The 14645-nt window shown below is 42.0% G+C and overlaps 1 protein-coding gene across 1 annotated transcript in view; it reads right to left on the reverse strand.

Moving 5' to 3' along the window:
- Positions 1-12737: 12737 nt before the first annotated feature.
- Positions 12738-14645, reverse strand: part of arhgap10 (Rho GTPase activating protein 10) — a 61778-nt gene continuing 59870 nt past the window's right edge. The window contains exon 23 of the mRNA XM_084188508.1: positions 12738-14359. Coding sequence (XP_084044634.1) covers positions 14271-14359 — 89 coding nt within the window. The 3' untranslated portion in view covers positions 12738-14270. The remainder of the gene's footprint in view (positions 14360-14645) is intronic.

Consider the following 14645-nt stretch of genomic DNA (forward strand, 5'->3'; position numbering starts at 1 on the left):
TAAAACACGAAAAAAACACTTTTACCAGTCAAGTTTTCAATGCCGCATTCAAATCAACTGGGAACTCTGAAATCTCAGACTTCAGTGCGTTCAATACAACTGGGAACTCAGAGGGGGACTAGCTCAGACTGTGTGAAAAATAGTTTTGAACGGTCTTTCAACTCGGAATTCCAAGTCGGAAACTCTGGCATCTTTCTAGAGCTCCGACTTTCTAACTTGAAGATCACTGACATCATGATTTGACCTAGTTTTTTTTCCCTGAGTTCCCAGTTGTCTTGAAAGCACAAAAAGTGTAACTTGCCACATCATAATGATGCGTTTTGAATCATCATAATGATGTGTCATGTTACACTTTGCTTATTGAAAAACGTATATCTTGAAAACTTGACTGCTGACATGCAAAACATTGAGACTGTATCAACAGTGGACTAATGAAAATGGTTTAATATATATCATTTTTGAGTGGATTATTCCTTTGTTGGAATATCTGCAGTTAATGTGGCTCCCACTAGTTATATTGTCGTTTTGGATCATAGAAAAAAACAGCACAAGGATGACATAAAAAAAAGCTTGCCTGCTCCCAGATCTGTTTGCGCTGTCTTGTCAACTCCTGCCAGTCATTGTGATGCCAAACATGATAATGATTGGCAGTAGTTGACAAGACAGCACAAACAGATCTGGGACCAGGCTACAAAAAAGCCACGGGTTAGAATGAGTTATGAAAGTACCAAACATTGTGACATACATTTTACTACCTGAATGTTAGAGAAAGAACAGAAATGTCATCTTTTTTTTTCTTCTTCCTGAAAACATCATGTTAACTGTTTATCTGATTATGAATTGTTTTGTACGATTATTTTCCATTTTATTTCAATGTGACTAAGAAAATAAGTAGGCAAAAGTATTTCATTTCTTTGTTACAGAGAGTAGACAGTACCAAACTATGGATCAATGAGTTCTTGCTGTTGACATGATTATCTCCCAAACCCTTGGCGATATTATGTGATTTAATAGCACCACACTAAAATCAAGCAATCAAAAAAAAAACGATTAAAGCTGAAATAATGTAGGTTGAAAATATTATTGCCTCTTCAGTTTGATCAGATATTAAGGTTCCAACACAGATACAGTGTGAAAGACAGGTTGGTGTGGTCACCACAGTTGGGATTAATTTTACTCCACTTCCAATCCATTTAGGAAATAATCTGGACATACCATTTGAATTGGAGGAAAAGGCTCATTGGGGTATAACTCATGGATTGACTGAAAGTCTGAAACCTAAATTAATTTGACTCCAATACTGGTGATAATATAGAACCCAAACCGTGCTACCCTGGGCTTTCTAGAAACAACTATTTGTATCATTGAGATATGGATGCATCATGACTGTTCACAGGTTTAGTTGGCTTGTCTCAGGTTTTGCAGTGCTCCCAATGTAATTTATACTGTATATGGCCTACTGCCTTGCACAGAAATAAGTTAGTGGCTATCTGCTCATCCTACTACAGTACAACACTATGCATTTGTACAAAGGCATTTCCACCCACCATCTCATTTACAGTTTGCATATAGAATAACAACCGAGAGGACTTTAAATTCCAATATATTCTATACAAAAAAGCTTAATATTCAACCTTTACAGCATTCATTTATCTCTGTGCAAGGACATGGACGTACTGTGAGCTACAAAAGTACTAGGACAGTGACTATTTTTATTTGTATTTATTGTTTTGACTGTACTACAGCACTTTGGATTTGAAATGATATAATGCCTATGAGGTTAAAGTGCAGACGGTCAGCTTTCATTTGAGGGTATTTTCAACCATTTAGAACGTTTAGAAATTACAGCACCTTTTGTGTCATTTTGGAGTCACTTTTATTGTAAATAAGAATAGAATGTTTCGAAAGACTTCTACATTCATGTGGATGCTACCATGATTACGGATAGTCCTGAATGAATCGTGAATAATGATGAGTCAGAAAGTTACAGACGCAGAAATAGCATACCCCCAAGATCTGCTAACCTCTCACCGTTACAATAACAGGGGAGGTTAGCATTGTTTTGGGGGTATGATATTTGTGCGTCTAACTTTCTCACTCATCATTATTCACGATTCATTCAGGATTATCTGTAATCATGGTAGCATCCACATTAATGTAGAAGTGTTTAGAAACATATTCTATTCTTATTTACAAAAAGAGTGACTCCAAAATGACAATACATTATTTACCACTAATTTCTATTTGGCACAAAATAATCAGAAACACATCCAAAACAAACAGCAAACGCATCCAACAAGTTTTTAGAGTCACAAGCTTGATGTAATCACTGCATGCTAGGAATATGGGACCAAATACTAAACTGTTGACTACTTTAATACACATAAGTGAACTTGTCCCAATACTTTTGGTCCCCTAAAATGGGGGACTATGTACAAAAAGTGCTGTAATTTCTAAACGGTTCACCAGATAAGGATAAAAATACCCTCAAAGTAAAGTTGACAGTCTGCACTTTAACCTCAGTCATTGTATCATTTGTATCATATCAAATCCAAAGTGCTGGAGTACAGAGCAAAAACAACCAAAAATGTGTCACTGTCCTAATACTTTTGGAGCTCACTGTACGTAGTTTACCATCGATTTACCATCGCTTTCTGTCCTAATTTACTGATTATTTGACTGTTACAGTTGTAATGGAGCCACAGCATTCTATTTAGTTTTTAACAAACATTAGTCCAGTATATTGAGACTAAGCCATATCTCCACAGCCATGTCCGAGGTCAGAGCAGCATTTCCTGTTAATAGCACCAGTTTGTTTTTTTATCCCAAAATACATTTTCTATCCAATGCTTTGTACAATATTTGTCAGCAACTATCCACAGTACATGAATATCCTTCAGCGTGAATAAAATAAAAAAATGAGTTCCTACTACAAACTGTATATCTTGAAGCCGATATTTGCCATAACTGTGTTTGCAAAACTATCAAGAGATTCCAATAAAACCGTTAACAAATATTAAATGTTGTAATTTTTTGATTTGCAGTTTGCAAGTAACATCGTGTGTGTGTGTGTCTGAAGACCAGAGGGAATGTACACAGCTCGGGCCACTGGGTTATCCGATCTGTATATATAGATCCAGAACTGGGAGAATTGGAGTAGGAGGACGTAAGGAGGGATGGAGAGGCAGATTAATTAAGACGTGCCAGGAAGAGAAGAAAATGAATGAGAGTTGAGAGAGAGACAGAGGGCGAGAGAGGGATAGAGGGAGAGGGAGACAGAGGGAGAGAGAGAAAGGGAGACAGAGGGAGAGAGAGACAGAGGGAGGGAGGGAGGGAGGGAGGGAGAGAGGGAGACAGAGGGAGAGAGAGACAGAGGGAGGGAGGGAGGGAGGGAGGGAGGGAGGGAGGGAGGGAGGGAGGGAGGAGAGAGAGAGAGGGAGAGAGAGGGAGACAGAGGGAGAGAGAGAGGGAGACAGAGGGAGAGAGAGAGAGGGAGACAGAGGGAGAGAGAGACAGAGGGAGGGAGGGAGAGAGAGAGAGAGGGAGACAGAGGGAGAGAGACAGAGGGAGAGAGAGAGAGGGAGAGAGGGAGAGGGAGGGAGAATGAGGGAGACCGAGGGAGAGAGAGAGAGGGAGACAGAGGGAGAGAGAGACAGAGGGAGGGAGAGAGAGGGAGAGAGAGGGAGACAGAGGGAGAGGGAGACAGAGGGAGAGGGAGACAGAGGGAGAGAGAGAGAGAGAGGGAGACAGAGGGAGAGAGAGAGGGAGAGAGAGGGAGACAGAGGGAGAGAGAGAGAGGGAGGGAGAGAGAGGGAGGGAGAGAGAGGGAGACCGAGGGAGAGAGACCGAGGGAGAGAGAGGGAGACCGAGGGAGAGAGAGGGAGACCGAGGGAGACAGAGGGAGAGAGAGAGGGAGACAGAGGGAGAGAGAGAGGGAGGGAGGGAGGGAGAGAGAGAGGGAGGGAGAGAGAGAGGGAGGGAGAGAGAGGGTGACAGAGGGAGAGAGAGACAGAGGGAGAGACAGAGAGAGGGAGACAGAGGGAGAGAGAGAGAGAGAGAGAGAGAGAGAGAGAGAGAGAGAGAGAGAGAGAGAGAGAGAGAGAGAGAGAGAGAGAGAGAGAGAGAGAGAGAGAGAGAGAGAGAGAGAGAGAGAGAGAGAGAATGTAGCATGTTATCTAAATGCATGTTTACTTGTGTTTTGCTAATATGAACTGATCGACTTCTTAGCTCATACAGACTTTTAAAAATTCAACAGATAACGATAGAGGGATGGAGATGGAAAACACCAGACAAAAACAGAAAGAAGAGAAATAAAACAGAGAACGAGAATAAAAAGAGAGATTTATAATATTATAACCCCCCCCCTCCCCCCTCTCCCCTCCACCCTTGTAGACAGAATCACCATTAACCTCATTAAAAGCTGATCTGAAAATACTCCCGGATGCCAGACTGCAGCAACAGAACCCGACCAGACAGTATTACTTTTGCTCTTTTTTTTTCTCTCTCTCCCTCGCTCTCCTCTCTCGAAAAATCCACAGCCCACTTCCAAATCTCCCCCAGATTTCCAATAGCTTTCACTGTGTAGTCGTGCCAGATAAACAGAATCTATTGGATCAGTCCCATTTCTCGGCTGCGCCCGCGCACGTTTCCTTCTGTGGCCCACTTTCTCTCTCAGCTACCTCTTTTTCGTTCTCCCAACATTCTACACTCTCTGCTTTACATTTGTTTCTCTCTGTTTTTCTCTAATTTCTTCATCTATTCTTTTCATTTACATTACATTTACAGCATTTAGCAGACGCTCTTATCCAGAGCGACTTACAGTTAGTGAGTGCATACATTATTTTTTTATTTTCATAATAGCCCCCCGTGGGAATGGAACCCACAACCCTGGCGTTGCAAACATCATGCTCTACCAACTGAGCTACATCTCTGCCGGCCATTCCCTCCCCTACCATGGACGACACTGGGCCAATTGTGCTCCCGGTCCCCATGGGTCTCCCATGGTTCTTATCGCTTCATTTATTTCTTCTAATCTCACTGTGGAAAAACTTTTCCCACCAAGATAGGCTAATATTCAGATATTCAGGTCATATTCTGATTCAAGGGAATTGAGATTGTTATCCTAATACACCAAATCAAATCACATTGTATTCGTCATATGCTTCTAAATGCTTACTTACAGGGCCTTCCCAACAATACAGAGAGAAAGAAAATAGAGAAATAGAAAAGTAAAACACGTAATAATAAAAGTAATAATAAATAAACAATGAGTAACGATAACTTGGCTATATACACAGGGTACCAGTACCGAGTCCATGTGCAGAGGTACGAGGTAATTCAGGTAGATATGTACATATACAGTGAGGGAAAAAAGTATTTGATCCCCTGTTGATTTTGTACGTTTGCCCACTGACAAAGACATGATCAGTCTATAATTTTAATGGTAGGTTTATTTGAACAGTGAGAGACAGAATAACAACAAAAAAATCCAAAAAGACGCATGTCAAAAATGTTATAAATTGATTTGCATTTTAATGAGGGAAATAAGTATTTGACCCCTCTGCAAAACATGACTTAGTACTTGGTGGCAAAACCCTTGTTGGCAATCACAGAGGTCAGACGTTTCTTGTAGTTGCCACCAGGTTTGCACACATCTCAGGAGGGATTTTGTCCCACTCCTCTTTGCAGATCTTCTCCAAGTCATTAAGGTTTCGAGGCTGACGTTTGGCAACTCGAACCTTCAGCTCCCTCCACAGATTTTCTATGGGATTAAGGTCTGGAGACTGGCTAGGCGACTCCAGGACCTTAATGTGCTTCTTCTTGAGCCACTCCTTTGTTGCCTTGGCCGTGTGTTTTGGGTCATTGTCATGCTGGAATACCCATCCACGACCCATTTTCAATGCCCTGGCTGAGGGAAGGAGGTTCTCACCCAAGATTTGACGATACATGGCCCCGTCCTTCGTCCCTTTGATGCGGTGAAGTTGTCCTGTCCCCTTAGCAGAAAAACACCCCCAAAGCATAATGTTTCCACCTCCATGGTGTTCTTGGGGTCATAGGCAGCATTCCTCCTCCTCCAAACACAGCGAGTTGAGTTGATGCCAAAGAGCTCCATTTTGGTCTCATCTGACCACAACACTTTCACCCAGTTCTCCTCTGAATCATTCAGATGTTCATTGGCAAACTTCAGACGGCCCTGTACATGTTCTTTCTTGAGCAGGGGGACCTTGCGGGCGCTGCAGGATTTCAGTCCTTCACGGCGTAGTGTGTTACCACTTGTTTTCTTGGTGACTATGGTCCCAGCTGCCTTGAGATCATTGACAAGATCCTCCCGTGTAGTTCTGGGCTGATTCCTCACCGTTCTCATGATCATTGCAACTCCACGAGGTGAGATCTTTCATGGAGCCCCAGGCCGAGGGAGATTGACAGTTATTTTGTGTTTCTTCCATTTGCGAATAATCACACCAACTGTTGTCACCTTCTCACCAAGCTGCTTGGCGATGGTCTTGTAGCCCATTCCAGCCTTGTGTAGGTCTACAATCTTGTCCCTGACATCCTTGGAGAGCTCTTTGGTCTTGGCCATGGTGGAGAGTTTGAAATCTGATTGATTGATGGCTTCTGTGGACAGGTAACAAGCTGAGATTAGGAGCACTCCCTTTAAAAGTGTGCGCCTAATCTCAGCTTGTTACCTGTATAAAAGACACCTGGGAGCCAGAAATCTTTCTGATTGAGAGGGGGTCAAATACTTATTTCCCTCATTAAAATGCAAATCAATTTATAACATTTTTGACATTTGTTTTTCTGCATTTTTGTTGTTGTTATTCTGTCTCTCACTGTTCAAAAAAACCTACCATTAAAATTATAGACTGATCATTTCTTTGTCAGTGGACAAGCGTACAAAATCAGCAGGGGATCAAATACTTTTTTCCCTCACTGTAACTAGGAATAAAGTGACTAGGCAACAGGATAGATAAAAGTTTGTGCAAAAAGGGTCAATGCAGATGCACTGAACAAAAATATAAATGCAACAATTTCAAAGATTTTACTGAGTTACAGTTCATATAAAAAAATCTGTCAATTCAAATAAATAAATTAGGCCCTAATCTATGGATTTCACGACTAGGAATACAGATATGCATGTGTTGGTCACAGATATATTTTTAAAAAAGTAGGGCGTGGATCAGAAAACCAGTCAGTATCCATTGTGACCACCATTTGCCTTATGCAGCGTGACACATCTCCTTCGCATAGAGTTGATCAGGCTGTTGATTGTGGCCTGTGGAATGTCCACCGCCACCATGGGGCACTCTGTTCACAACTTTGACATAAGCAAACCGCTCGCCCACACAACGCCATACACGCTGTCTGCCATCTGCTCGGTACAGTTGAAACCAGGATTCATCCGTGAAGAGCAAACTTCTCCAGCGTGCCAGTGGCCATCGAAGGTGAGTATTTGCCCACTGAAGTTGGTTACGACGCCAAACTGCAGTCAGGTCAAGACCCTGGTGAGGACAACGAGCACGCAGATGAACTTCCCTGAGATGGTAGAAATTCTTTGGTTGTGCAAACCCACAGTTTCATCAGCTGTCCGGGTGGCTGATCTCAGACGATCCCGCAGGTGAAGAAGCCGGATGTGGAGGTCCTGGGCTGGTGCGGTTACACGTGGTCTGCAGTTGTGAGGCGGCTTATGGTAGAGAAATGAACATTAAATTCTCTGCAACAGCTCTGGTAGACATTCCTGCAGTGAGCATGCCAATGGCACGCACCCTCAAAACTTGAGACATCTGTGGAATTGTGTTGTGTGACAAAACTGCACATTTTAGAATGGCCTTTTATTGTCCCCAGCACAAGGTGCACCTGTGTAATGATCATGCTGTTTAATCAGCTTCTTGATATGCCACACCTGTCAGGTGGATGGATTATCTTGGCAAAGGAGAAATCCTCACTAACAGGGATGTAAACTAATTTCTACACAGGATTTTAGAGAAATAAGCTTTTTGTGCGTATGCAAAATTTCTGGGATCTTTTATTTCAGCTCATGAAACATGGGACCAACCCTTTACATGTTGCGTTTATATTTTTGTTCAGTATAGTTAAATAGTTAATCAAATAGCTACGCGGACTAACTATTTAGCAGTCTTATGGCGTGGGGGTGGAAGCTCGAGTCCTGTTGGTTCCAGACTTCGTGCATCGATACCGCTTGCCGTGCGGTAGCAGAGAGAACAGCCGATGACTTGGGTGGTATAGAGGTCCTGGATGGCAGGGAGCTTGGCCCCAGTGATGTACTGGGCCAATGCAATACCCTATGTAGTGCCTCCAAGCAGTTGCCCTACCAAGGCAGCCAGTCAAGATGCTCTCAATGGTGCAGCTGTAGAATATTTTCAGCCTCCTGAGGGGGAAGAGGCATTGTCGTGCCCTCTTCACGACTGTGTTGGTGTGTGTGGACCATGATAGATCCTTAGTGATGTGGACATAGAGGAACTTGAAGCTCACGACCCGCTCCACTAAAGCCCCGTTGATGTGAATGGGAGAGTGCTCGGCCCTCCTTTTCCTCTAGTCCACGATCAGCTCCTTTTGTCTTGCTGACGTTGAGGGAGAGGTTATTGTCCTGGCACCATACTGCCAGGTCTCTGACCTCCTCCCTATAGGCTGTCTCATCGTCTTCGGTGATCTGGCCTACCACCGTCATGTTGTCATCAAACTTAATGATGGTGTTGGAGTTGTGCGTGGCCACGCAGTTGTGGGTGAACAGGGAGTACAGGAGGGGACTAAGCACACACCCCTGGAAGGTATTACAGACTGGGTCAGGGAGAGGTTGAACATTTCAGTTTAGACACTTGCCAGCTGGTCGCCCACATATTTTTTTCTGAAAAGGAAAGCGTTGAGACTTTTGTGTTACATTGTTATGTCATAAGCTGAACTCTGTCACTAGGCTAAGTGGTCTGACGGGGGCCATGATGTAATATAAAGACAAGGTCGAGGTTTGGGTCTACTTTCTGGGGCTCAAGGACACCGCGCCGCAGGAGGCTGAGGACAGCTGGCGCACGGCCGAAGACTGCTGGAAAAGAGGAAATTAAAAACATCCAGATAGATTTTTACTGTATCACAACTATATCCTTCGACATGGATGATTGGGGCTATACTGTAAATGGATCTCACGGAACGACGGACGGACATAGAGACGGACAGATGGACAAAAACACAGACAGGCAAGCAGACAGACAACTTGTTCTAAGTGGGCAGCAATACAGGCTCATTTTCATCCCAGCTCCTTCCAGTCCCAACAGAAGGATGTGTGCACTCGAACAAGGACAAGTAATATTGGGGAAGCTCCTCAACAAGATTAACTACAGTAGTATCAGTGATTTGCTTAACAAATTACCTCAGAATCCTCAGGGAGGACAAAAGAAGTGGAGCAGACAGACGCTGAGTGAGACTGACACAGTGGGATGAGAGAGAGGCAGACTGAAAGGGGCTGAGAGGCAGTCAGATAGACGGATGCAAAAAAAGAGAGAGAGAAAAAGAGCAAGGTAAATAGAGAGAGAGGCAGATACAGTAAAGACATACAGACAGACAGGGGCTGTATCGAGGCAGTCTGTTTGATAGTGAGAGTAATTTGTCCTTCGCATTAGCTCAGCCTCGTTTGATTATGCAACCACTGCTGTCACAGCCACCGCTTTTGCCATCGCCATTCCGAGGGCACGTCGAGCCCTGACTTCCCCTCCACCCACACCACCCTCCCCCGACACAGACCACCCTGTATTTATTTTTAGCCTGAGCGTCCGACCCAGCCAGCCGGCGTGCCCTGCTCTCCAGTACAGACTACATAAGAGTGGATGTCTTATGGTGCTTTCAATACAACTGGGAACTCGAGAAAAAAAAACGAGGTCAAATCATGACGTCAGTGATCTTCAGGTCGGAAAGTCGGAGCTCTAGAAAGATGCCCTAGTTTCCGTCTTATAATTCTGAGGTGGATGACCATTCAAAAAAAATATCCCCAGTTGGAGCTCATTCCCCCCCCCCCCCTTGTTCCCAGCTGTCTTGAACGCACTGAAGTCAGATTTCGGAGTTCCGTGTTATTTTGAACTCGGCAAGACTCGGAGGCCAACGACGCGTGATAATGATTATGTAACGCTGAATCACCCCCCAGTGGCCTGCTGGAAGCAGTTCGTACATTAATTACACCAGATGAAGTCCCAATGATTTACACATGTGAGCAGAGGATTTTGAGGTGGAGAGGAGGTTTGATAGAGACATCACGTGGCCTGTTGATATAGCCTTTGGATTATACAGTAGTCGTACAGCTGCAATAGACTCAGACTACAGCTTTTAGTCTGTCTATCCTAATGTATAATGCAGACTTAAGTGTGCCTCCATTATAAAGTGGAAGACCAACTCCACTGCAGCAGACTGAATCAGTGATGAAAAATCTCTGCAGTGTCTGTAGAGAAATGTCTACTGAATATCCTATGATGCCTATGACTCGATAAGTAGAAAGGAAACATTCAGTAAGACTTCAAATGATGTAAATGTCATTAAAACACAGAGATACTGTTACCTTTCACTGTTAGAACAAACAGGTAAAGAGGTTGATTCAGTGAACTGCAGTATTCAAAGATGATTTCCATTTCTTAATTATTTTTTGCCCCCCAAAATGATAACCTTTGATATTGATATATTCTATTTCATTGTTCTTCCACAGAAAGTCCTCCGACAATCCAACAAACTTCATTGAAACGATTCCGTATTCAATAGAGTTGCCATTTTACTTTTTTATATTAAATAATCTTTTGGGAGGACCATTTCAGTCTGCGGTGTCCGTCTACTCTCCAGTCATCATCAGAAGAATACATAATGGGGTAAAGAATAAAAATGTCTTTATTTATTTAACATTGATCAAGAGGAAATCCAATGTTAGAAAATTTTAATGGATACCAAGACCTTTACAATGGTCATAAATCACTGTCTTAAATTACTGCAATTGCAATGCAAACCAAAAACAAAACAGAGAGAACAAAAGCTCTTAGAAAAATGAAACCGGCTTTGTTGAATGGCAATAGAATCAAAGTAATGTGTTTAGTTCACTTACAATTATAAAAACCACTCCAAATGAAACCACTAAACTTGAATACTGTTGACCACTAAAAAAAGGGCTTTAGAATAGAATATACTTGGCATTTTGTGTGGCCTTTTAAAATAACTATATACAGCCATAGACAATACGATTTGGAAAATACTGCATTTGTGGTCGTGGTGATAATAATTATAATAAAATAGTCTCGTCATTCAATCAATTGGTACAGAATAATAAAATATTAAAATAAAAGATGTGAACGTCATCTTATTTTCGTAAATTCTCAGTTCAGAAAGATCTTGAACAACGTCGAATATGGATCTATAAAACAGGTTTTCAATAAAACCCCACTTTTTGTTTTGCACATTCCCATACATCATTGCTGCATTGAGTTGAACATTCAGTCACACCTAAAGAATTGCTTTGAACTTTAGATAGTCGTTCCATGTAATTTCAGCAAGCCGTTACACCCACCATCTCAGATTGTCCTGAAATAGTTTCTGTAGTTTGAAACATAAGATTAGCATTCATGCAACATTTTGTTTAATTTGACCTCTGAGAAATTAAGCTAATCGATTGCACCCAAATTGGCCCTTCTGATTTATAGGATTCACATAATATTCAATAAATATAGAACCCAAAATCTGATTTGGACCAAAGGTTTTCCTATCATTGAGCAAGACATGAGGAATCCAATAAAATCATCAAAAGCCACCCAAGGACCCCCCACACCAATCCCACCCCAACGGCCAGTATACAGTATCAGTTCTGTCTAACAAGTAGTAAGGAGCTGTGGCTTGGAGTATTGCTTCTTCATCCTATGTAATGTATTCCCTCTGAATCAGGTGGCCATTTGAAATGACTTGTATTATTTACCATAATTTAGTCTGAAAGTACCAGGTTTTGCCCACTTGATGTTTCGGTTCTTACTACTGACACACCCTTTTGTAAATGTTGCTGGTGTCTTGTGTTTATTAAATGGATCACAACATTTTCTTTGTAACTTTGGGTAGAAAACCAATAGCTTTTGCTCATGATGAAAATAAATTGTGTGGTCATCCTCACAAGTCAAGACAGTCCTCCATGAAAGCAATTTCATTTGTCCTCGCCTTAGCAGCCTAATGCTTCAACCCAACTCTCCTTAAATAGTCCAACAAATGGCATCTCTGAGCGGGCTATACCTATGGTGCAATTCTCATATCCAAACAAGCCCAACACTTTGATGAAGAAACAGGCTAGTGACAAAAATGTGACAAAAATCCTAATAAAATAATACAATTATAAACCATTGCATGGCAGTCATGTTTTTCAATAAAATTATTCGAAAACATCTCTATATATGTTGTGTGATTAGCAACTTTTACCATTAAACCCAATGTCATTGCAAAATACTATACAGTCAGTGTTTGGGACTTTTACCATTGAAGACCATAACATTGAAACCATTAGAACTGCTGTAGCCTAATGGTTTGTTTGTTCACCAGGAATGGTCTAACTAATCCAGACCATTTTTGAAGGGAATTAACCACACAGAGGAGCCATTTTCTGGACACAGATTAAGCCTAAGAGAAGGATAAACTAAATTGCTTTCATGGAGGATTGGCTTGAATTGTGAGGATGGCCACACAATTTAGTTTCATCATGATCAAAAGCTATTGGTTTTTCTACCCAAAGTTGCAAAGTAAATGTTGTGACCCATTTAATAAACACAAGAGACAAGCAAAATGGATACAAGGGTGTGTCAGTAGCAGGAACAGCGGCATCTAGTGGGCAACACCTGGTACTTTCACACTAATTTATGGTAATGAAGGAGACTTCAAATGGCTAATTTCTCTGAACAGGGGGAAAAAACATCACCAGATTCACAGGGAATACATTACATAGGATGAAGAAGCACTACTCCAAGCCGCAGCTCCATACAACTTGTTAGACAGAGAACTGATACAGTATACTGGTTGTTAGGGTGGGATTGGTGAGTGTGAGCGGTCTGTGGGTGGCTATTGGATTCCTCATGTCTTACTCATTGGTAGGAAGAATTATGGTCAAATTATGGTACTATATTTATTGAAGATTATTTAATCCTATTATTTAAAATGGCCAATTTGGGTGCAAACAATTAGCTTAATTTCTTAGAGATCAAATTATATTTCAACAAAATAATGTTTCAGGAATGCTAATCTTATCTGTTTATATACAGAAACGATTTCAGCACAATCTGAGATGGTGGGTGTCAAAATCCTCCTTCTTGTGCTTTTTGAGGTGGAACGACCCGATAACTAGTCTAAATTCAGACATCATTGAATGTCTAGGTCAACAAGTCTGCAGAGGAAGAGTGTCTGAACCATAGAAATACAAGACCCGTTCTAGTAATTATATTTCTATGGTTTGATCGATGTGACTGCCTCTATGGCATGTCGGTGTACAATCAGTCACTACGGTGGATACCATACTTTAAAAACTAAACAAAATATAGGTAATATTGTGGTAAAAATAATAATTTGAAAAAAAACATGCAATCAATGTGCCAATTCAATAATCACAATATACCAAAGTGCCTCATGAAGAGTATTCCAAACATTCTTCACGGAACACAACCAAACACGCCTCTTTAGCATTTTCCAAACATACCCGTTCAGTAAATACATGTCAACTCTGTCTTGGTGTTGTAAGGCACCTTAAAATGTTTATTTCTTTCCTATATCCAAGACCATGGATTGTACATCATTGCTGGGGGTATTTATTGGGCTGGTCGGTGGGATTCTGCATTAATGTTGTTGAACGTGTTCATGGTAGTCACCGGGCAGGGAAGGTGAGAGTTGAAGGCATAAGAGAAAGTATGAATTTGAGAATGGGAGTGTGTCAACATCAACTTCATGGATACCATGTATAAGGTGACAGTTGGGAAAGACGGCGAGATACAGCAATAGACGGTGGCAGGCCAGGCGACCCTTGGGTTTGGCATACAGCATCTAGAACGTAGATGGTCAGGGATGACGAGACCCCTCTTCCACTTGCCTGGTCCAAGATCTGTTTGTGCGGTCTTGCCAACAATGTTTTGCTGTATAGCCAACTTCTATGGTTTGGCATGTTTGGTAATGACTATGACCATATAAGAGTACACAGCACAAACATCTTTGGGACCAGGCTACTCTTCCACTGAGAGTATACAGGCAGGTGCTAAGAGGTCCTAGGTTCTGGACTACAGCATCTCCACATAGTTTTCAGGGATGAGGCCTCTCTTCCCCTCCAGCTCTCCTTCCAGCCAGCCAGGTTCCCTGGAAGGTGCCACTGCAGATGGGAACAGAAGGTACCAGGGGACAGGGTGAGAGAGGAGTAAACACACCACATTTCATTAGTGTTCGAAAACACAGATGCTAGGTCAGTGAGAGAAAGTTTTGCTCAGAGCTTTACAGTTGACATTTTATAGTTGGCATAGAAACAGTATATAAACACAACCATCATCTCTGTAAACAATGTGAAATTGTGGTGGAAATACTCTGGAAATACTAATGAAATATGGAAAGTGATGGGAAATGTCCTCATGTGCCATCTTCATTTTATCCGTTCAGGTAGT

This window comes from Coregonus lavaretus, assembly GCF_964263955.1.
Source record: "Coregonus lavaretus genome assembly, contig: SUPER_35_unloc_1, whole genome shotgun sequence".
Lineage (NCBI taxonomy): Eukaryota > Metazoa > Chordata > Actinopteri > Salmoniformes > Salmonidae > Coregonus > Coregonus lavaretus.